This window comes from Heterodontus francisci, chromosome 15 (genome assembly GCF_036365525.1).
Source record: "Heterodontus francisci isolate sHetFra1 chromosome 15, sHetFra1.hap1, whole genome shotgun sequence".
NCBI classification, from domain to species: Eukaryota; Metazoa; Chordata; class Chondrichthyes; order Heterodontiformes; family Heterodontidae; genus Heterodontus; species Heterodontus francisci.
Genome location: NC_090385.1, coordinates 46,202,728 through 46,227,643, shown reverse-complemented (window position 1 = coordinate 46,227,643; position 24,916 = coordinate 46,202,728). Strand labels below are relative to the sequence as shown.

At 42.4% G+C, this 24,916-nt stretch overlaps 1 protein-coding gene across 1 annotated transcript in view; it reads right to left on the bottom strand.

Annotated features, from left to right (window-relative positions):
- Positions 1 to 24,916, bottom strand: part of nlgn3a (neuroligin 3a) — a 195,209-nt gene that overhangs the window by 109,029 nt on the left and 61,264 nt on the right. Inside the window, exon 2 of the mRNA XM_068047486.1 lies at positions 14,504 to 14,653. Coding sequence (XP_067903587.1) covers positions 14,504 to 14,653 — 150 coding nt within the window. The remainder of the gene's footprint in view (positions 1 to 14,503; positions 14,654 to 24,916) is intronic.

Below are 24,916 nucleotides of genomic sequence, written 5' to 3'. Positions count from 1 at the left end.
CCTACAACACACAAGAAGCTTGACATCATCCAGGACGAAGCAGCCAGTTTGATTGGCACCCTATTTACAACCTTAAACATTCACTCCTTCCACCGCCGGCACATTGTGGCTGCAGTATGTACCATTTACAAGATGCATTGCAGCAACTCGTTAAGGCTTCTTCAAAGGCACCCCTCAAACCTGTGACCGCTAGTGCCTAGAAGGACAAGACAGCAGACTCATGGGAACACCACCACGTCCAGGTTCCCCTCCGAGTCACACACCATCCTGACTTGAATATATATTGCCTTTCCTTCATCATCACTGGGTCAAAATCCTGGAATTCCCTGCCTAAAAGCACTGTGGAAGTACCTACACCCCACAACTGCAGTGGTTCAAAAAGGCAGCTCACCACCACCTTCTCAAGGGCAATCAGCGATGGGCAAAAATGCTGGCCTTGTCAGCGATGTCACGTCCCACGAACAAATAAAAAGCTCTATATGAATAGCAGTATACTATTATTGACCAAATATACGAATGCAGTGTAACCTACAGCAATATTTTAACACTGTAACAGTACATTCACTGCAACAGTATATTAACACTGATCCAGTGTATGAACATGGCGTAATGGTACATCACAGTGCAACAATATATTAATACGGTAAGGGTATACTAAAACTGGAACAACATACCAACACAGTGTTGCAACACATCATAGTGTTAACAGTATGCTAACACTGTAACATTGTACTAGCACAGCGTGATGATATACTTTTGGGCTCTTGATTTGCCACAACACCCTTTAAACCCCCAGCATCCATTTAAATGTTTACAGATCCGTTATTGCAGTGAATAAATATGTAAACATAACAGTGGAGAGGGGTAGTTATGCAATATGTTTTCCTGTGCAGAACTGCAGTTCAATTCAGGCAATATAAATGGAGTATGATTAACATAAATACAGTATAAAAATTTAACAACACGACTGTGTAACAGTACACCACAACGTATCAATATGCCACCAATATAACTGTATCAGTCCCTGGAAAAAAACTGACCCCAATTCACTTACAACTGCACTTTCAAAATCCCAACCGTCTAGCCTTTGGCCCTCCGTTGACCACAACATTTCTGCAGCTACTGATTTCTGAACCATACCCTCACTTCCACTTTTGATGTCCTAGTTCCCATCTGTGCCCGTCTAAGAGCGAAGTCCAAAGTACGGAAAGTCCTCATCAGAGAACTCCTCTTTGCTGACGATGCTGCTTTAACATCTCACACTGAAGAATGCCTGCAGAGTCTCATCGACAGGTTTGCGTCTGCCTGCAATGAATTTGGCCTAACCATCAGCCTCAAGAAAACGAACATCATGGGGCAGGATGTCAGAAATGCTCCATCCATCAATATTGGCGACCACGCTCTGGAAGTGGTTCAAGAGTTCACCTACCTAGGCTCAACTATCACCAGTAACCTGTCTCTAGATGCAGAAATCAACAAGCGCATGGGTAAGGCTTCCACTGCTATGTTCAGACTGGCCAAGAGAGTGTGGGAAAATGGCGCACTGACACGGAACACACAAGTCCGAGTGTATCAGGCCTGTGTCCTCAGTACCTTGCTCTACGGCAGCGAGGCCTGGACAACGTATGCCAGCCAAGAGCGACGTCTCAATTCATTCCATCTTCGCTGCCTTCGGAGAATACTTGGCATCAGGTGGCAGGACTATATCTCCAACACAGAAGTCCTTGAAGCGGCCAACATCCCCAGCTTATACACACTACTGAGTCAGCGGCGCTTGAGATGGCTTGGCCATGTGAGCCGCATGGAAGATGGCAGGATCCCCAAAGACACATTGTACAGCGAGCTCGCCACTGGTATCAGACCCACCGGCCGTCCATGTCTCCGTTATAAAGATGTCTGCAAACGCGACATGAAATCGTGTGACATTGATCACAAGTCGTGGGAGTCAGTTGCCAGCATTCGCCAGAGCTGGCGGGCAGCCATAAAGACAGGGCTAAATTGTGGCGAGTCGAAGAGACTTAGTAGTTGGCAGGAAAAAAGACAGAGGCGCAAGGGGAGAGCCAACTGTGCAACAGCCCCAACAAACAAATTTCTCTGCAGCACCTGTGGAAGAGCCTGTCACTCCAGAATTGGCCTTTATAGCCACTCCAGGCGCTGCTTCACAAACCACTGACCACCTCCAGGCGCGTATCCATTGTCTCTCGAGATAAGGAGGCCCAAAAGAAAAAAGAGAGTTCCCAATAAAAAGATTACTCTCTCTCACCCTGGCAGTTGCCCCTGTAGCAGCCCTCATCTCTGCTCCCTTAAGTCTAAGGGATGCAGACTTGAAAGGATATGGCAGGCAACTGGTTTTGCCATCCACTACCAGACCTGCCAAAGTACTGAAACAGCTCTTATCAACATATTATGTGACTATAACAAGGGTAAACGTTCCCTCCTTGTTCCCTGCAGCCTTTGACACAGTTGACCACACCAACCTCCTCCTCCAACACCTCTCCATAGCCATCCAGCTGTGTGGATCTGCTTTCGCATGATACCATTCTTATCTATCTAATCATAGCCAGAACAACACTCGCAATTGCTTCTCTTCCTGTTCCTGCACTGTTACCTCTGGTGTTCTCCAAGGATCTATCTTTGGCCCCCTCCTATTTCTCATCTACATGCTGCCCTTCGGCAACATCATCTGAAAGCACAGTGTTAGTTTTCACATGTACGCTGACTGCCTCATCACCTCTTTTGACTCCTCCACTGTTGCTAAACTATCAGGCTACTTATCTGACATGCAGTACTGGATGAGCAGAAATTTCCTCCAATTAAATCTAGGAAAGACTGAAGCCATTGTTTTCAGTCCCCATTACAACTCTGGTCCTTAACTACCAACTCCGTCCCACTCCTTGGCAACAGTCTGAGATTAAACCAGTCTGCTCACAACCTCAGTGTCACATTTGACTCCGAGATGAGCTTCCAATCTCATATTTGTGCCATCTATATGATTGCCTATTTCCAGTTCCATAACATCGCCAACTTTGCCCCTGTATCAGCTCATTTGCTGCTGAAAACCTCATTCATGCCTTGTTAGCTCTAGACTTGACTATTTCAATGCACTCCTGGCTGGTATCCCACATTCTGCTCTGCACAAACCTGAGGTCATCCAAAACTCTGCTGCCTATGTCTTAAATCACACCAAATGCTGTTCACCTATCACCCCGTGCTCACTGACCTAAACTGGTTCCCGGTCAAGCAATGTCTTGATTTTAAAATTCTTATCCTTGTTTTCAAATCCCTCCGTGGCTTCATCCTTCTCTATCTCTGTAATCTCCAGGCCCACAACCCTCTGAGATATCTGCGCTCCTCTAATTCTGGCCTCTCGAGCATCCCCAATTTTAATTGCTCCACCAATGGTGGCTGCACCTTCAGTTGCCTAGGCCCTAAGCTATCGAATACCTTCCCTACACCTCTCTGCCACTCTACCTCGCTTTACTCCTTTAAGATACTCCTTAAAACCTACCTCTTTGACCAAACTTTTACCCATCTGACCTAATATTTCCTTATCTGGCTCAGTGTCATATTTTGTTATATAATGCTCCTGTGAAGCGCCTTGGGATGTTTTATTACGTTAAAGGTGCTATATAAATATAAGTTGTTGTTGTAACTGTACATGAGCATAATGTGACAGTACAGTACCTGTGTGTGAGAATACTAATACTGTAACAACACATTCAATACACTAACAGTTAAATAGTACACAACTGCAACGGTACATTAAAAGTAACTTTCGACATTACAGCCACATCAGTGAATGTCACAAGACGCAAAGCACAAACAGAAGAGCTGAACTGCATTAGGCTCATCTGCCTGCTCTTAGTGGGTCTGAATTTAAATCTATATTCAGCAGATAAATCAGAGTTTAAGGAGAGTGCTGAAATATGCCTGTGGGGACATGTTACTTACCACAAATGCAATCCACAGAGCACCTTCCCTCTCTTCCATTCCCATAACACTGTCAGACAGTAACAAAACAAGCCCCCTGAACAAAAAAATCACCAATGTACACAACGTACAATAACACAGCTCCCAAGAATTTCAGGATGTAATCTCAAGACTAAAATCATGATCGTATGCGACTGCATTTTTGTGGTCTGTTCGGGATGTGATCTTAACCCTGAAATTAGTGTGCAGGCTGTTGATTCACAAAGACCTGGCCAGTATCTGTGCAATACACTGTGTCATCCACCCACTGGGTTTGCATCAAGAATCTGGAGACAGAACCAATCTTGCCATGTACCTCGTTACCTAGGACCTGGGCTAAAATTCAAGCCTCAAGGACAAGTGTTTTAACCTTCTATACCACACACTGGTAGAATTGAAGCCTTGCTTGGAGCTGAAAGGATTTCTGGTATTTTTCTTTTTCCTTTCGCATTTCCAACATTTTCAATTTTCTTATGCTGATGGATGCATTGTGCATCTGAGTCGCCTTTCTGTGATGATGGGATTAATTCAAGGCTCTCCAGGCCAGTAGAGCAGGCTGTGACTGTTCAAATCTCTGTGTGGGTAAACAAGCCATTGCTTCCTTTCTGGGAAATGAATAGTGAACAGTGTATATTGTGTCCTTAAACATTCTCCTCCAATTGCCAGATGCACTGGATTGATATTCATTTGTCCAAGAAGATCTGTGCTGCCATTTCCGCTCATTAATGCTTACACAGAGACTCCAAAGAAAAGCTATTAATCCTCTTTATTTACAACAATTACTCCCCCTTACCCAAATCCCCCCATACTTGGTTCTGCTCAAGGAATCATATTGGTTTCATTCTTGGTTTAAAGAAAACTTTTGTGCTCAGCATTTTAAACAAAAAAAAAAGAGCTGCTCTGTGTTATCAGAACATGTTTTTGTGTTACATTCATTTAACTTTTATTTTTTCTAAAAGCTATGACCATTCTGTTTAATTTGAATTTAGAGTCCACAAAAAAATGGATTTGTAAATCAAAAATTCAAAAAGCAAGGCATCAATCCAGGCTGCTTTGTGTTCCAGACTATATTCGGTTGAAGTTCTGCCCGTCCAAAGTGACTGTCATAATTCTTCAGAGAGAGCAGGAAAAGATTAAATAAATCCCAATCCCATTCCATTTCCTGTCCATCAACAGACCAAATTTAATGTCAAAGCTATTTCCCACTGATCATCAAACCGTCCAACCTCCAATTCATTCCCTAGCGCCCATAGGCCAGGCCTCACCCCAATTTATTCCCTGTCCATCATCAGATGACGTCCAATGCTCAGTCTAGCCCTTATTCATCATCACATTCACCCAAATCCAGTAACAAAATATACATAAGCAAAATAAAATGTTTTGGGACAAAATATACATGCTCCTATCCATATCCATTTCTTGCACATACCTATGCGCTAAAGCACACAGACGGAGGCCATACCATTTAGAAAGACTGTACTCCGATTTAAAATATTTAAATTTGGCTTCATTGTTGTCCCTGATCTCCCACCCTCTACCACAAGCACCATTCCCAGAGTGAAGGCATGGGTGGGATGACAATGCTATGGGGATGGAAATAGGCAGTCTTGCTGATGTTCTGGATCTGAGCTTTGAAATTCAGCTCGGGGTCATATGTGACACCAAGATACAGCATTACTGATTCTTAGTAATATCACAAGTGATCTTCCAACTCTGTGTAAGACAACACGGAGTCAAACTGTTTCCCATCCCTAACACTACATGGGTGACACAAAGCAATTTTTGTTTCCATTAGAACATTCTGTACATCACCAGCTTCCTTTATTCCTCCTGCGATCAAGATAGGGAATATCAGCTGGCTAGGGGAGAGTTTAACTGAACTTCAACGTTCATCCTCTGCTTTTTTTTTGAATGCTTTGTTGATGAGTAGAAACTTATCCCAGGCTTTGTGCTACACAAATGACTTGCACACTCCCCCACTGAAGCTATCTGTCTGCACTAATCTAGTCAGTGGCTCCCAGCTGAAATCTGTGCGTCTGTTTGAAGTTTTAATTTTTCAAATGTGTCTTGAGATGCAGGCTGTCTGCTGACATAGCTGCTACACATGACTCATTAATCGCACTAGTGTGATTCAGCACAGATGTATAAATCTCACTGTCAAGAATGTCTGAATTTGTCATGTAGCAACCATATTCCTGTTGACTGTGATATTATCCAATACTCAACATCCTCTGCTTTTTCGTGACTCCCTGCAGCTTCCCAGCAGCGCCCTGAGAACATTATTTTCTGACAAGTTCACATCCAGATTTTGCTGCAGTAGCTGAAAATCCACTTCAAATACTACAGTATCAGTCACTTTTCTCCAGTGCCACTATATTGTTCACATTTTCTTTCCATTTTATCTGAGGAAACAAATTATTTGTTTTCAACTTAGCTAGCTGCAGAATAATATATACTAATAGTTATACCTCTGTTTTCTCCACTACATGCATAACAGAGAGAAATGTTTCATAAACTCTAGGAGGCAGTTCTTCTAAAAGCAGCTCACTGAGTGAAAGTTACCTTAATCCTACTAATCTAAATGGTCGAATGCACTGGGCACCTATCTCTAACACAGGCCTGATTTTTCCTGTCTCTGAATCTAGAGTCAGAAGGAATTTGAATGGCATGACAGTTTAATATAAACTGCAGCTCATCACTCAGTAAAACTCAATCCTTCAACATCAGGAGGCTTCTACCTCCAACTAATTAGTGAGTAACTCATTGAGGAGCACTCTGTTAGAGCATGAGTAACTTTACCAGTAGAGATGTTCATTGGGAACTTTGTTCCCTGGGTTATTGCAAATCTATCATAGTAAAACAACATGGGAGACGGGGAGATTTGTTCATGTAGCGCTGCTTCAAAGTGGCGCTATGCAGACTACGTAATTCCCCAGAGTTCTCAACAACGTGGGCTGCTTTTTGCGCAGCCCATGCGGGTTTCCTCAATGATATCAATGGAGAAAGCTGAGCCACAGCTCTGTCTGCCCCTGGGGAATCTACATAGTCTGAGTAGCACTATGTGAGTGAATTTTTCCCCCATATAGTTCTGTGCAGACCAGTCAGATACCCAAAGTGGAACACTTCTTGACTCTACCATCACTCTAATTACTGGTTGGTGTAACCCTGCTATGAACATAAGAACATAAGAAATAGGAGCAGGAGTAGGCCATTCAGCCCCTCAAGCCTGCCCCGCCATTCAATAAGATCATGGCTGATCTGTCCCAGGCCTCAACTCCTCTTTCGGGCCTGCTCCACATAACCCTCGACTCCCCGAGATTTCAAAAATATATCTACCTCCTCCTTAAATACATTTAGTGACCTAGCCGCCACAACTCTCTGAGGTAGAGAATTCCAGAGATTCACCACCCTCTGAGAGAAGAAATTCCTTCGCATCTCAGTTCTGAATGTGTGACCCCTTATTCTGTAACTATGTCCCCTAGTTCAAGATTCCCCCACCAGTGGAAACATATTCTCAACATCTACCCTGTCAAGCCCCCTTAGAATCTTACATGTTTCAATAAGATCACCTCTCATTCTTCGAAACTCCAATGAATAAAGGCCTAACCTGTTTAGCCGTTCTTGGTAAGACAACCGTTTCATCCCAGGAATCAGCCGAAGTACATGCTGCACCTGCATGCTAACTTTTCATGTACAAGAACACCCAGATCTCCCTGTACTTTTCTGAACTGCCTCCAATGCTAGTATATCCTTCCTTAAATATGGGGACCAAAACTGTACGCAGTACTCCAGGTGTGGCCTCACCAATACCCTGTACAGTTGTAACAAGACTTCCTTATTTTTAAACTCTAACCCACTAGCAATAAAGGCCAAAATTCCATTTGCCTTCCTAATTACTTGCTGCACCTGCATGCTAACTTTTTGTGTTTCATGTACAAGAACACCCAGATCCCTCTGTACGCCAGTCTTTCTCCATCTAAATAATAATCTGCCTTTTTATTCTTCCTACCAAAGTGGATGACCTCGCACTTTCCCACAATGAACTCCATCTGCCAAGTTTTTGCCCACTCACTTAACCTATCTATATTCTTTTGCAGATTCTTTGTGTCCTCATCACAACATGCCTTCCCACCTATTTTAGTAGCATCAGCAATTTTGGATACACTACACTCTGTCCCTTCCTCCAAGTTATTAATATAGATAGTAAATAGTTGAGACCCTAGGACCGATCCTTGTGGTACCCCACTAGTTACAGCTTTCTAACCCGAAAATGACTCATTAATCCCAACACTCTGCCTTCTGTGTGTTAGCCAATCCTCAATCCATGCCAACACACTACCCCCAAACGCTGAGCTCTTATTTTGTGCAATAACCTTTTATGTGGCACCTCATCGAAAGCCTTCTGAAAATCCAAATACACTACATCTACTGGTTCCCCTTTATCCACTCTGCTTGTTATATCCTCAAAGAACTCTAACAAATTTGTCAAACATGATTTCCCTTTCATAAAACCATGTTGACTCTGTTTGACTGCATTATGTTTTTCTAAATGTCCTGCAATTTCTTCCTTAATAATAGACTGTAGCATCTTTAGATGTTAGCTAACTGGTCTATATTTTCCTACTTTCTGTCTCCCTCCTTTCTTGAATAGGGGCGTCATATTAGTGGTTTTCCAATCCCCTGGTACCCTACCAGAATCCAGTGAATTTGGTGTATTATGACCAATGCCTCCACTATCTCTGCAGCCACTTCTTTTAAAACCTTTGGATGCAGGCCATCAGATCCTGGCGACTTGTCTGCCTTTAGTTCCATCAGTTTGTCATGCACCTTTTCCCTCATGATAGAGATTGTTACAAGTTCCACCCTCCCATTTACACCTTGCTCATCTATTATTGTTGGGATGTTTATAGTGTCCTCCACCGTGAAGACCAATGCAAAATATTGGCTTAAATTATCTGCCATTTCCCTGTTATTAATTCCCCAGTCTCATCCTCTAAGGTCCCACACTTACTTTAGCTACTCCCTTACTTTTTATATACCCGTAGAAGCTCTTACTGTTTATTTTTATATTTCTTGCCAACATACTCTCACAATCAATTTTCTCCCTATTTTTTAGCTTTTTAGTCATCCGCTGCTGGTTTCTAAAAAATTCCCAATCCTCTGGCCTACCACTAGTTTTTGCCGCTTTGTATGCCTTTGTTTTTGATTTGATACTCTCCTTAGGACTGGAGCAATTCAGCTAGGAAGAGAGACTGGATAGGCTAGGGTTGTTTTCCTTAGAGCAGAGAAGGCTGAGGGGGACCTGGCTGAGGTATACAAAATTATGAGGGGAATAGATAGGTTAGCTGGGAAGAAACTTTTTCCCTAAGCGGGGGTGTCAATAACCGGGGGCATAGATTTAAGGTAGGTGGCAGGAGGTTTAGAGGGGATTTGAGGAAAATTTTTTCACTCAAAGTGTGGTTGGAATCTGGACCACACTGCCTGAATGGGTGGTAGAGGCAGAAACCCTCACAACATTTAAGAAGTATTTAGATGAGCGCTTGAAATGCCATAGTATACAAGGCTACGGGCCAAGTGCTGGAAAATGGGACTAGAATAGATAGGTGCTTGATGGTCGGCATGGACACGATGGGCCGAAGGGCCTTTTTCTGTGCTGTATAACTCTATAACTCTAATGTCCTTTGTTATCCACGGGTGGTTCATCGTTCTCATTGAGTCCTTCCTTCACACTATGCACACGCTAGGGTCTTGGATCAATGCATATGTCTTAGCCTTCTGGTCAGGTGGATGGAAAAAGATTTGCACATTGGCAGTGGGGTTTTAAGTAAGAGACTCTGTGATGTAGGCATGAAGCCCAGAGTTGGAGCTAAAAAATGTAATGGGTCAGTTACTGCACCTAGCAGTAGTCTAAAAGCAAGGTAATGTTGAATATGTGAATTTGCTCTGCAAAGAGCAGTGTTTCCTTGAAAATATAGTTCTTGGAAGAACTGGCAGGCCTCGGCATTTTGGGCAGCATACTCTGTCTGTTGTCCGGAGGAATAACTGCAACGGGTGGAAACAGTAGGTTTATATGTGATGGAGAATGGGAATGTGGATGGGATCTTATTGCTGATAGGTCATTACATGTTCTTGTTCTTGCTGCTATTGGTCGCTAATTGTGTTCCGTGGTAGGCCAGTACATGGTATTGTTCTTGCTGCTGATTGGCCAGTTATTGTGTCTTGTGGTAAGTCGATATGTACTGTTGTTCTTGTCGGGGTATGTTGATTGCAGAGCAGGTGGTGATGGCTTCAACTTTGTTGTGGCTCCGAAGCAAATTACTATCAAAGAGATTATCTAACAGATTGAACAAAGTCTCAGGATACTCAACCGAGCAGCAGCAAATAGCATACGACTCCAAGTTACTCAAGCTCTCTCCACCTTTTTTCTTTCAGAGGGTCGTGAGTCTTTGGAACTCTCTTCCTCAAAAGGCGGTGGAAGCAGAGTCTTTAAATATTTTTAAGGCAGGGGTAGATAGATTCTTGATAAGTAAGGTGGTGAAAGGTTATCGGAGGTAGGCGGGAATGTGGAGTCCAGGTTACAATCAGATCAGCCATGATCTTATTAAATGGCACAGCAGGCTCGAGGGGCCGAGTGGCCTACTCCTGCTTCTAATTCGTATATTTATATATACAGCAAAACCACCCAAATCCAACATCAACAAAATAGAGAAAGCAGCACTTAATGACCTTCATTCAGACACATTCAATTCATATAAACACTGCCAACAAGGAATGCACAAAGTTAACATGCAGGTGCAGCAGGCTATTAGGAAGGCAAATAGCATGTTGGCCTTTATTGCAAGTACAGGAATAAAGAAGTCTTACTAAAATGTACAGGGCTTTGGTGAGACTGCACCTGTGTGTTGGTCTCCACATTTAAGAAAGGATAAACTTGCACAGTGCAGTGAAGATTTACTAAATTGAGGGGGTTGTCCTATGATGAGGCGGAGCAAATTGGGCCTATAATCTCTGGAGTTTGGAAGAATGAGAGGCGATCTCACTGAGACATACAAGATTCTGAAAGGGCTTGATCAGGTAGAAGCTGAGAGATTGTTCCCACTGGTCAGGGAATCTAGAACACGGGAACACAGTCTCAGGATAAGGGGCCAATCATTCAGGACTGAGATGAGGAGAAATTACTTCACTAAAAGGGTTTTGAATCTTTGGAATTCTCCAGCCCAGAGGGTTGTGGATGCTCCAACATTGAATACATTTAAGGTTGGGATAGAGACATTTTTGGTCTCGCAGGGAATCAAGGGATATGGGGAGCGGGCAGGAAAGTGGAGCCAAAGACTTGCAGGTTGATAGGTAAATTGGCCATTGTAAATTGCCCCTAGTGTAGGTAGGTGGTAGGGGCATTGAGGGAAGGTGGGGATGTGATAGGAATATGGGATTAATGTAGGATTAGTATAAATGGGTGACTGATGGTCGGCACAGACTCGGTGGGCCGAAGAGCCTGTTTCAGTGCTGTATCTCTAAAATAAAAAAAAACTCCAGGTCACTTCTTCTTCCTGTCCGATTTTATTCAGACAACTCAAGTTCCATAAACCAGATGCTCCACTACGACCTATTGTTTCAACCAAAGGTTCGCCAACATACAAGGTAGACCAACACCTAGCTAAGATTCTCCAGCCACTAATGGGAAAATCTACACACCACATCACCAACTCTAAACACTTCATTGAGAGGACACAGCAAACCACAATCAACCTGTCAGATATAATGGTCAGTTTTGTCATTGAGTCACTGTTTACCAGTGTATCCATCCTGGAAGCCTGACCTATCATTAAACAACACTTAGAAGAAGACACTTCCTTACCCAACAGAACTGTGATGTCACCTGGCCAGATTTACGATCTTCTATTGATGAGCCTCAACTCAATATCATTTCAATGGTGAGGTTCCTATTTCAAACAAACAGATGAAGTTGCCATGGTATTTCCACTGTCACCAATCGTCACCAACATTTTCATGGAAGAGTTTGAACAAGCAGCTCTTCAATCAGTTACTTTTCGACCTAAACTCTGACTCCGAAATGTCGATGACAATTTAGTCATATGGGAATGCCACGCTCACGAAGTGAACTGAAGCAATTATGAACTGAAAAAAATGAACTGGTGAATTGAACTCCAAAAAAGGACACATTTTGCTGCAGACAAGATGGAGTAAGAGGTCAGTTGACCTCTCCTATACTGCAAAAATACATCACGACTGTTGGAGACTAAAACACATCATCACGTCTGGACTAGTTCTGCTGAAGGCACAGTAAAATGCTAAACAGGCCATTCAATGCTAAATGGCTCCTATCTTCAAGAATTGGGTTGGCAAAGAGCTTCACAGGCAGGGCGACTCTGGATACAAATCCAAGATGATAGGTGGGAAATAACACTTCTTTATCAAGATAAAACACATTCCAACCCCATTGTGTTCAAAGGCATTGAATGAACACATCAGGGGAGAGCATCTAAGGCCACCTAACCAAAACCCAGCCAGATAAGGGTTTTTCTTACAAAAAGAGATTTCTCAGAGAAAAAGAGAGAGAGAGAGAAAAGCAGCCAGAAAGGTAGTTGAGACATGCAATCCAACCAAGATTAAGACCCTGCCTGTAACATCTTTAAACCAATGAGGCAGAGACTCCAAAGGTGACCTTGAAAACTCCCCATCTGAAAATTTTTACAAGATCGTCCACTGACTTTGAGTCTTAAAGAAATCTGCAATACTTCAGTGAAGCAAGACAAGGAACATCAGGTCTGCAACGTTGTTAAAATTCCTCCCAGAAAACAAGAAGGTTGCAAGATGAACTCTTTTTACAGCAATCGGACTTAAATGCATGTTGTCCTTTAATCTCAATCTTTTCTTGTGTGTGTGCATGTGTGTGCCTGTGAGAGTGGGTGAGGTTGCGAACATTTTTAGGTATTGTTTAATAAATAGTTATCTTTCTTTTTAAACTTACAAGAAAATGTGTCATTTATCTATTTATTTGACCCTTAAAACACTCAGGGTCCAGAACACTTTTCTTTAAAAACACTATCTACGGTCAGTTGAAAGGTGAAAAGTGGAAGTCACCCACACCACTTCCCACTCTCTGTAGCAGAAACATGATAGGAAAGATCTTAATAGTTTTCTACAACATCGTAATAACCAATACCTGAACAGCAATTTCACCATAAAGATGGAACAATAACTTTCCATTCCATTCCTTGATGTTCTCATTACCAAGTCTCATTATGACAGAGCAGCATACCAAGACTACCACAAGCCCACCCATACTGATAGATAACTGAACTATGTTCTTATCATCTCTCTTCTCTTCAATTGGTCTCCAATACTCTCATCAGAAGAGCCTGCTCCATTTGTGATAAGATCTACAATCTGAACTGCGCCATCATTTTTACACTTCAAAACAATGGATTTTCTTCCCACAATATCAACACATGCCCACCTGTCACTCACACAGCAACAACTACCTCAACCAAGACAAGAGTCAGCCACAGAGTACAATGCATACTAAAGTCAGCGGAAACAGAAGTCCGACATAAGTCAGACCCATAAAGATAAGAAACCATCTCACAACAAACTAGGAATTTACAGCATAACAGGTGACTGTGGACTCGTCTACATCGGAGAAACAGGCCGCAGCCTATACACTTTAATCAAGGAACACCAAGCCTGCTTCAAACACAGCGAACTGGTCAAGTCACCCATTGTCAAGCATGCTGAAATCAATGAAACACGGAGGGAAGCTTTACGTCTTCTTTCCATTTCTGTGATTGCTGAAGCCTCAGGAAGCAATGTACAGATCCGCCATTCTGACCCATCTGGGTCGCTTTAACTAGAGATCCTTGCTCTGACAGAGTGCAGGTCATCATCCTACCCGCACTCTGTGATTGGTCGGGAACCCAGAAGCGGGATGCTAATGCCATGGCTGAGTTAAAGAGCCATGGCAAAGCCCGCTACAGTGACTAACAGGTTCCCGACCCACTGCCAGCCAACCCGCTGCGAGCAGATCAGCTATATTAAAATTCTGTCAAATTTCTAGGTTCCCAATGAGTTTTATTAGGTCGAGACACAATAGCCTGGTACACTACTTCACTGTGCACCCAAGTATACCTCACCACCGTTACATTTCCTTCGATAACATCCAGTAAAAACTGGATCGGGATTGCCCAACATAATTTCACATCTTCATCTCATAGTCTGGGCTGTACTCAAGCTCAGATTCTAAGGGTGAGGTGTAAATGTTGCAGCAGACCACGCCACTCAGTTACCCAGATAGAAAAGCAGAAATTTAAAAGATAACACATTCAGATTCAGAGCAAGTCACTAACCAGCTGGATTGAAGTATAATTCTTGAGGGAACAAAGGTTTCATTTTCAAATGCTAGACATTATGCTGAAGGCCGAGAGACTTCAGGTACCATATCACTCACATCACCACATAATCCATTTAAGTACTGGAGAATATAAGACAAGATCCAAAACTGGCTTTTCCTTACCCAGAACACCCACACGGTAGTTGAGTGTGATAACAATAACGTTGCCATAGCTTGCTAGTACACTGCCATCGATCATATTTCCCGTCCCCTCCATGTATGACCCTCCATGAATGTATACCATGACTGGCTTGGGCCCACTGTCACGAATATCTGCAAGAGAAGAAATAGCAGGAAAGCCAAGTGTCACTTCGCTCAGATGGCAGCCATAATGAAAGCAAGCACAGTTCAAATAATGTGCATATACACACTTCACTCATCTGCCATGTACATATTTCAAATAGAAGGCACCAACTTACCAGGCACACACTCCAATCACCAAGAATCAACATTCCACAAGCAGTAGGTATTAAAATACTGCAATAAGCAGGCATCAACACATCACAATCAGTGGGCAACAACACATGGTAAACAATGGGCACTCACATACTGCAATCCCAGGCATAAATGTGCCACAGTGGGCAACAACACATGACAAATATTTGGCAACAATACACCACAATCACGGCTCAAGAAAATCTGCTAACAGACACACTGCAGATACCAGGCATTACGTGCAGATGGAAAATCAAAGATAGTGCCGTGAACCTTTTATGCTTCAAACACTTAAAAAACTTTTAAAATGGTGAAGACAGCATCAAAGTCACAGTCTGAAATTTATACAGTAGGTCACCCTGACTGACAGTTCCCAGTTCAGTTGATAATTTAGCACCAGATAAAGACAATGATGCAACATGGCTCTTAGTCATCACATTCCATGTTTCTCTATTCATGAATCTCATAAATCATACCCCGACTACACCGGCCCCCACCACCCACCACCTCAACATTGATCTAAAGGTTTAATCATCTTGGTTTCAGTTGTGAGGGGTGTGCTCCATAGCTGGCAACCCAAAACCCATTGTGAAAATGATGACCACAGCCAACGCTTATTATTCAAAACTTTAATAGTGACTGTCAGCAGTTACCACTTTATCAACTACATGCCTAAACTGTGACTTGCTGAATGCCAATAATAATCAGTATTAGTTCGATGTTTGTGGAGAAGCAATTTTAGGGCCCAGGTAGCAAATACCAAAATCTATCAACAACTCAGGTGGCAACTCCAGCATAGAGTAGAGAACAAAAACAAATGCAACCGCAACAGATCAAGATCCCCAGGAATGTGCTACACAGGAATCTAATTGTGGAGTTTGAAGGCTTTATAAATAGAACGATGAATCCCCAAGAATGAGTTACAGGCTGGAATCTAATCGCCAGTTTTGGATAATGTTCTTGAAATGTGATGATCACTGAAGACTGTTACTGTCCAGTAGTGAGTTAATAGGATTATCATGCTAAGCCCCCACCTGCCAAGAACGAGGCACATTAATTTTGTCATGAACATGGATTTTAAACTGTTATTGGAGTGAAGAAAGGACTTGTTAAATAGATCAGCCATGGCTGGAAAAGACATTTGCACATTAACAGATGGTGATTGGAAAGACAAAGCAGTCATTCCCTGACACATTCAACCCACAACGGACTCTTGATCATCAGACATTGAAGGTGGGGGAGCTCGCATTCCAGGTTGACTGCTAAGATGGCCGAATACATGGTCAAATCAGCTAGTCACATGACTAACCTGCTGGGCAACCTGGGTTTTTTGAATTTGTACTAACAGTTTGGGCAGAAAGCCTGTTTGCTCCTGGTCTGAGAAGATCTCTCTCCTGCCTGCTCCCATCTCTTTCTCACAAGCCTTTGAATCCACGAAGACACATGAACCCCAAGAGAGAAAAGTCTCCTACAGCCAACAAGGTTTAAGAGGAATACAGGGCCCCAACAAAAAGCAAGAACTACCTACAATCGAGGACTCTACAGTGAGCTCGAAGAACTGTAACAACAACTCTTCAGATATTGCCTCAAACTCTTCCACTTTATCTTTCTTCTGTTTTTTTCTCAATCCATTTGCATGTGCGTATTGTGTTTGCATGCTAGCGTGGGCGCGTAGTGTATCCGTAGGCGTCAACCAAATTAGAGTTGAAGTTTAAGTTTAATAAATTTCAACTTTTTGTCTTTAAACCTAAAAAAGCTGGTTTCTTTGTCTTTTAATTGAAAAGCGGTGGACAGGGACTCACCAAGGGGGAGCTAAAAACATGGTGTGTTTAAAATTAAACCCTGTTACAGTAAGACCAGGTGAAGGCTGAGAAGGACCCCTAAACACCTTTCTCACCCGGTTGTAACAGAAACTTTGGTGCTACCGTCAGGGATTTTACCCACAGACAAACAAAAGAAATTGGAAGTGGGAAGCCAAATTGTTCCCAATCAAAAAAGAGCGAGATTTCAATACAGGTTTTCTTGTGGTTGTGTGTACTTGAATACTAATATGTCTGCAACTGAAGCTAGTAGCTCTCCAAACCAGGGTGAAGTAACTTGGGATAAGTTAAAAGCACAATCTATGGAGGAGTTGAGGAAAATGGCTGAGCAGTGTGGGATCACTGTACATGGCAAGGCTAGGAAGTCTGAACTGCTAAGTCTAGTGGCCAACCATTTTTCCCTTGAATCTGAAGAAGCAGAAACAAGGTTAGACACATTTCTCATTGGGTGGTAACAGGATTTAATGCACTTACTGTTTGTTCTAATTTAAAACCAATAATTTTGAGTGACAAGAAATTAGAATTTCTTGATTCCATTCTGATTTTCCCAGTTGGGGCACCTCGACTGGCTAGGATCGCTGCTGCTGAACACCATCCAATGCTTAAAATACATAGATGCTCCCAGGGTCAAACAGTGACCATTGCACTCTGTCTGGGCTCAGCATGAAGAAACACCAATTGGATGATGTACCAAAGGGCTGCTGGTGCAATGGAACTATACCCTGCAAGAATTAGACAGGAATAATTTTGGGAAAAGGGTAAGAAGACACACAGTCAGGTTTCCTGTGATAGAAATTGTGATCTAGTTGCTGGCATGTTTAATAGGCCAACAGTGGAGCAGGGAGTTAGTGGATAGGGAAGAGGAAAAGGAACTAGTGGGGAAACTGATACAAATATTTTCAGATCTTGAGGGTGGATAATATGGATGTGTATTAGCCTTGGCAGGGAAGAAAGCAATTTGCCTTTGGACCATAACTTTGTGAAATGGTGCATGTACTCTCAACAGTGCACACTATTTGCATTATTCTCAGAGTTACTGCTGTCTACCTACTTTGGTACCTGGCACCAGTGAATGCCTGCAGCAAATTTTCATGGCTTTTACATGTACATAACAGACATTTAACACCAAGGTGTGAACACACCAAACATAGGCAAGGGGAAAAAAGGGTGTACACAAAGGCAGGATGAAGGTTCAGTAACTGCCATGGATATCAAGTAACAGACAGCAGCCACTGTTGAACAGAATGAATGAGGGAGAGGAGAGGAAATTCCATTACTGGCTACCTCTTTTGTCATTCACAGATGTAGGCTGTTACCTACCTGGGAAACATGCTGTTCACATGCTGTTCTCTCACAACCCACCTCTCTTTATCTTTCTGACAAGGCTACCGAAGAGCTGGGCTCTTCAAATTGTGAGCTGAAGCTTAATCAACCCACAGAGTCATCCTGAGATGAACTTTAAATCAGCAATGAAGATGGCACAGACTTTCTGAAAAATGAAATTCCTTAATCTTCCCTGTGACAATAAAGGAAGCCTTTGATATCAGTGGCACAAAGGGTTGTACTCTGTCTTGTATTTTGTCATAGTATTTCACACTAGGAAATACCAGGAAATATCTGATCAGGATTTTAAATATTTTTCAATTGAGACATTATACATAATTTGAATAAAGAAATATAAAATTGACAGGAAAACTAGCTCTTGTTGGACCTGTTCCAACATAAGTGACCATTCAAACCAGCAGCCAGTGATCAGTTAAGATAAATTCCAGATGAAGCAGTTTCAAGCCAAATGGAAATCTCAGCAGTCTTTAGCCAAATCCAGTTAATTGTTTCATTATAAAATCATTTTATGACTCTATAATAAACCAATTATCTATATTTGGCCAATGACTTCAGAGATTTTCACTTTGCTGGGCAGAGCCTATGTCTATTGCACATATACTCCTATATTTTTTGTGTCTTACAATGGGTTGTGGGTACATTTAACAACACATCTGTGAATTTTAAAGCAAGGTCTCACACCAACTAGGAGCTAAAGACTGACAGTTATGATACAGATTTCAGGCTTACAGTTATTACAATGCATCCTGTAAACCCATTGTAGAATGCAACGGTCATTTTCCCAACAGACAATTCGCGATGCAATTAACCAATTTTAAAGGATCAGACACAAGGGGATAATTTTCATTTTCAATGCTTGAGTGCTAAATTGGCTGAGTGATCTGCTCGCCCAGTTTACCACCAAAGCGGTAAAGGTGAAAATTACAGCCAAGGTCATGTTTAGCAGCGTGCCTTAACATTTCTCTTCCCCCTCCACGAACTGAGCAGTGAGGAAGGCTGACACCACATCATCATAGATATACAGCACACCCAGAACACACTATGACCAGTGAGACAAGGTTTATACCTTCAATATTTACACATGGATTACCAGTAAGATATGTTACAAAGATTTACATTTACACATGCAATCTCCTTGGGGACCTTCACGTTCCTATCATGGATAAAATGGAGTGATAGTCATCTATTTCTGTTTTCTTATCTATTTTCTTTGGTACAACAGTGTGTTGAGACTTATTGGCTGCCACAACTACTTTTTTCTCTGATATAATTGATTGTTCTTTTCAGCCAGTACAGCCTGCTCAAGGGGCTTTTATTCAACCAGACTATGAAACCTTTAAAACATATTTAAGAGGCATTGCTCTGTACCTGTATTTCATTCCTAATCTCAAATAGGTAGGTGATAGTTTTTCTCTAATGCTGAAATCCACAGAATTCACACAATATTTCCAATGCTCTATGCAAGAAGCCATCGGTTTCTGTCTCAACGATGCACTCATAATAAAGTACAGCATGCAGTGTCGGGCAACATGGACTATTAATCCCAACTGTTCAGTACCAAACAATTGAAAGGGGGCAGCAGTTAATTACACAACTCATGTGGGAGGCGGTGGGGAGAAATCATTATATCAGCATCCTAGTCATGAGGCAGATAGACTCAGCATTGCACTGCTATTTATTGGGTCCTTGGGTTATACCACACATACAGACTCAGACACTGGTACATACAGGGTGAGCACAGATCTCAACTGACACTTAAATATGTAAAGTCAAACTAAACACTTAACCAGCCAGAAATTTGAGATCACACAAAAAATCTTCTGATGCCCTTGTGTTTTATTATGAAATATTTGTTGCAAATGAGAGAACTTTCTTTTAATCACACTCTATGCACAAAAGTGGCATAATAATTGTTAATACACTTAGAATTTCACTGTATTTCAGAGTTACTATTGCACATGCACCAGGAACATGAGCTGGAGAAGAATTCTGATATGCAGAGACACAGTATGTCCATTCCAATACTTGGATCAGAACTAATTTTGCTATAAGTTTCTGAGTTTAACTGGATTATTGAAAGAAACAAATAAAAAACACACAAAAGCAGAGCAACGCTTGGCACTTGCTTGAATTAGAACACCAGCTTGTGCATTATCAGCCTGCAGACTCAGCTACACAGGCAACACAAGGGGTACCTACAATTTAGGATTAAGGTGCTATGGTGTTCGTTTACCCTGCTTAGTGCTTCAGAGTGGCAAAGGCCATTTACCTAACTAATTTCTTAGGTAGGCAATGTCTAAAGATTAGGCAGTCTTATAAAGCCAGAGGAAGATGTTTTTAATGAAAATTACGAGGATCAAAATTTATGTAAAAGAAAGTTGGAAATAACTTCACAGTTTCAAACAAAACTGGTGCAGAGGTAAAGAAGCAGAGGGGTGAAAATGGGAGGAATGTGTTTCCAACTCTCTGGACAGCGAAACTATGGGACAGTGATGAAGTTGAATCCTGTTAAATACTATTATTTCCCAGTGATGCAGTTTTTGTTTCAGTCACACAAACATAATCACCACATCTTTCTATTTTGTAAAGGGATGTATTACATAAAAAATGTACTGAAGGATTAAGAAAAAAAGTGCAAGGAAACGTGCACACTGTCCTCCCAAAAATTGCCTCAAAAAAAGGAAACTTAAAAATCAGAAAGTATTAAAAGGATTCTGTTCTGCATTCATGCACCAGTTTCGAGCACCGCAAAATACCTTCGTCTTCATCGCCATCATTATCGGCTAGATCATCGCCCTGTTTCTTTGCATTGGCCCCTAGAATCGAAACGAGGAAAGACAAGGTGAAAGGAAACAAGAGAATTCAAAAATATCACGAATGTGAATCGCATCCCGTCAAAGATCATCCTAGAAACACTGAACCTGAAATATTTACTTAATCAACTGTACCCCTCTCCCCAGAAATACCAAACTCGACGACAACACAGCCTAATACAATTCATTTTTTAACTGAACATTTTAATGTGAAACAAGTCTTGGCTATTGATCTGAGAGAATGAGGAGCCAGCTCTTGACTGTTATATATCTGTACACTGAGAACTCTAACAGACTTCACACAACTGCCTTTCAGTAGAGTACCCAGTAAAGTTTGACAAGACATCTGCTAACTATGTCCTAGCCACAAAGACGGCTATATTTTCTGGTCAGATCATGGAACCTCATCAGTTGAAAACATATATCAAGCAGAGGTCCCAGCATTGATAGCACTAGCATATGTTACCACTATCTCTTGGTTCACATCAGGTGAAAGTTCCATTATCTTCCATACCCACCCCATTTCCGAGCCCTGACATCACAGTCCATTTAGTTAATAATCACAAATGTGGGTAATACAACAGCGCGTGATGAGGTCAGGCTATACTTTGATAAATTAAAGCACCTGACTTGCTTTGCCCCGTCTGCCCTTCTAAATAATCTCATGGTTCCTCAAAAGGGAATTATTGAGCTCTCAGTTAGCAAAGGACATTCCCTATCAGATAATGATGCAAGCTAACTGGAAAATCAAAATTATTTCCTGTTTTGATTTGGGATATTGCTGTTGAGGCACTACCATCACCCCATGTTTCACTTTTGCAGCCATTGCTGAAACTCCCCTGAAAGGCGTTTGTATTGGACTAGATCAGCAGTAGAAAGGAGGTTGCAAATGGTTTGTTTACTCCCCAACAGTGACTGAATTAAATGCGAACATCTGGCTACATACATCAACTGATCATTTCCACTAGCTAAACTACTTGCTGCGATAGTGCCTACAGTTGGTATGAGTCTGGACAGTACTTACTCTGTTTTAATTCTCACAACATGATCCACTGCCAAGATCTTGGAAACATGTTCTGATTGTTGTGGAATATCTAGCTTGGAATTCTACATTCCACAGAATGATATCACTGTGCCTGCCTTGTGCTCTGCAGCTATTCCAATGCATGCTGGACAATAACTCTTTGCTTAGCTTTTACTTTTGCATAAATATCATTTCCTTAGGTACATTAAGTGAAAAGTCCTACAGTTGTGGCATGCTTTGAGGTCATCCCAGCAAGAATGCTCTGCAAGATGGAGAAGCAACAGTAAAACCCCTCCCCCACCCCACCCACAGTAGTAAAAATGCAGTGTTACATATGATTGTCTCCATAACATCGTACACCTCTTTCAGACATGAGACAAGGACTGTTGGGGGAGAGATTTTCTCACATAAAGATGCTTCTAGCAGCGCTACACAGACATATGTTGATTCCCCAGGGATAAGCAGTGCTATAGGCTGCCAGCTGTGCCGCCTGCACAGTGTTCTTCATTGTGTTACGACCAGTTGAGAAGGAGTCTAGGGGTTCCCTCTCAGCCTTTACCTGGTTTAACCATAACAGGGTTTAATTTTTAAAAACATTTTTTTTAGCTCCGCCTTAGTGAATCCTTGTTTACTAATATCCAATTATAAGGCAAATAAACTAGCCAAACAGGTTTTCTTAGGTTTAAAGAAAAATGCTGAACTTTTAAGCTCTAATTCAGTTAACACCTATGGATACGTGACGCGCCCCGCTAGCATGCATACGCGATACACGCATGCAGATAGAAACAGAAAAGAGCAGAAGAAATAAAGTGGAAAAGTTTGAGGCAATATCTGAAGATGGTTTTGGTTACTGTTCTTCGAGCTCGCAGTAAAGTCCTTGACTGTAGGTAGGTCTTGCTTTTTAGGTAGGGCCCAGTATTCTTCTTAAACCTTGTTTGATGTAGGAGACTTTTCTCTCTTGAAGTTCATGTGTCCTCAGTGGGTCCAGAGGCTTGTGAGACAGAGATGGGAGCAGACAGGAGAGGTCTTCTCACTCCAGGAGCAAACAGTCTTTTTCTGAGTTCAAAAACTCTGTGGTTAGTTCAAAAAAACCTGGGCCAGCCAGTTAGTCAAGTGACCAGCTGGTTTAACCAGTCCTGGCTTTTGTGGATGTATCACCTTAGCAGTCTCTGGAATGCTCTTCCTTACAACTTCAATGTCTGGTGATCAAAATCCATTGTGGGTTGAATGTGCCAGGGAATGGTCCTTTTGTCTCCACAAGCACTGTCTGTTAGTATGCAAATGTTTTTCAGCTAAGTATCTGGCCCTTGTAACAGGCCTGCTCTTCTTCCCAGCAAGTTCAAAATCAATGTTCGTATGACAAAATCAATATGTATCATTCTTGGCAGGTGGGGGCCTGCATGACAATTGATATCATTGATAAATGCTGTGCGGGCCATGCAGGTAGTGGCCCACCACGCTGCATGACCTGGTGAATCGAGGCAAGTCTGCTAGAAGCAGCGCTACACAAACAAATTTCTCACCTGTTGTTTCTGAACAAAATACTGAACGTAAATATTTATGTTAATATTGAACAAAGCTTTGTTTTTATTCATTTTTAATGGAATGTGGGCATTCCTCGCAATGCCAACATTTGTTGCCCATCCCTAATTGCCCTTGAGAAGGTGGTAGTGAGCTGTCTTCTTGAACCACTGCAGTCCATCTAATGTAGGTACACCCACAGTGTTGTTAGGGAGGGAGTTCCAGGATTTTGATTCAACAACAGTGAAGGAACGGCGATTTAGTTCCAAGTCAAGATGATGTGTGGCTTAGAGGGGAGCTTGCAGGTGGTGGTGTTCTCATGCATCTGTTGCCCATGTCCTTCTAGGTGGAAGAGGTTGCAAATTTGGAAGGCACTGTCAAAGGAGGCTTGGCAAGTTGCTGCAGTGCATCTTGTATATGGTACACACTGCTGCCACTGCACGCCTGTGATGGAGGGAGTGAATGTTTAAGGTGATGGATGGGGTGCCGATCACATGAGCTGCTTTGTCCTGGACGGTGTCAAGCTTCTTGAGTGTTATTGGAGCTGCACTCATCCAGGCAAGTGGACAGTATTCCATTTTACACCTGACTTGTGCCCTGTAGATGGTGGACAGGCTTTGGGGAGTCAGGAGGTGGATTACTCGCTTCAGAGTTCCTAGCCTCTGACCTGCTCTTTTAGCCACAGTATATAAGTGGCTGCTCCAATTCAGTTTCAGGTCAATGGTAGCCCCTAGGATGTTGATAGTGGGGAATTCAGCGATGATAATGCTGTTAAATGTCAAGGGGAGATGGTTAGATTCTCTCGTTGGAGATCGTCATTGCCTGGTACTTGTATGGTGCGAATGTTACTTGCCACTTATCAGTCGAAGCCTGAATGTTGTCCAAGTCTTGCTGCATTTGGACAAGGACTGCTTCAATATCTGAGGAGTTGCGAATAGTACTGAACATCGTACTATCAGCAGCAAACATCCCCACCTCTGAGCTTATGATGAAGGGACGGGCATTGATGAAGCAGCTGAAGATGGCTGGACATAGGACACTATCCTGAGGAGCTCCTGCAGCAATGTTCTGGGCTGAGATGATTGACCTCCAACAACCACAACCGTCTTCCTTTGTGCTAGTTATGACTCCAACCAGTGGAGAATTTTCCCCCCGATTCCCATTGATTTCAATTTGGCTAGGCCTCCTTGATGCCGTACTTGGTCAAATGCTACCTTGATATCAAGGGCAATGACTCTCACCTCGTCTTTTGAGTTTAGCTCTTTTGTCCATGTTTAAACCAAGGCTGTAATGAGGTCAGGTGCCAAGTGTCCCTGGCGGAATCCAAACTGAGCATCAGTGAGCAGGTTATTGCTGTTTAAGTGGCGCTTGATAGCACTGTCGACGACAACTTCCATCACTTTGCTGACGATCGAGAGTAGACTGATGGCATGGTAATTGGCCAGATTAGATTTGTCCTGCTTTTTGTGGACAGGACATAGCCGGGCAATTTTCCATTTTGTTGGGTAGATGCCAGTAGAACATGGCTACCCGACCCGAACCCGACCAGACACGACAACATATGTCGGGTTCAGGCTGG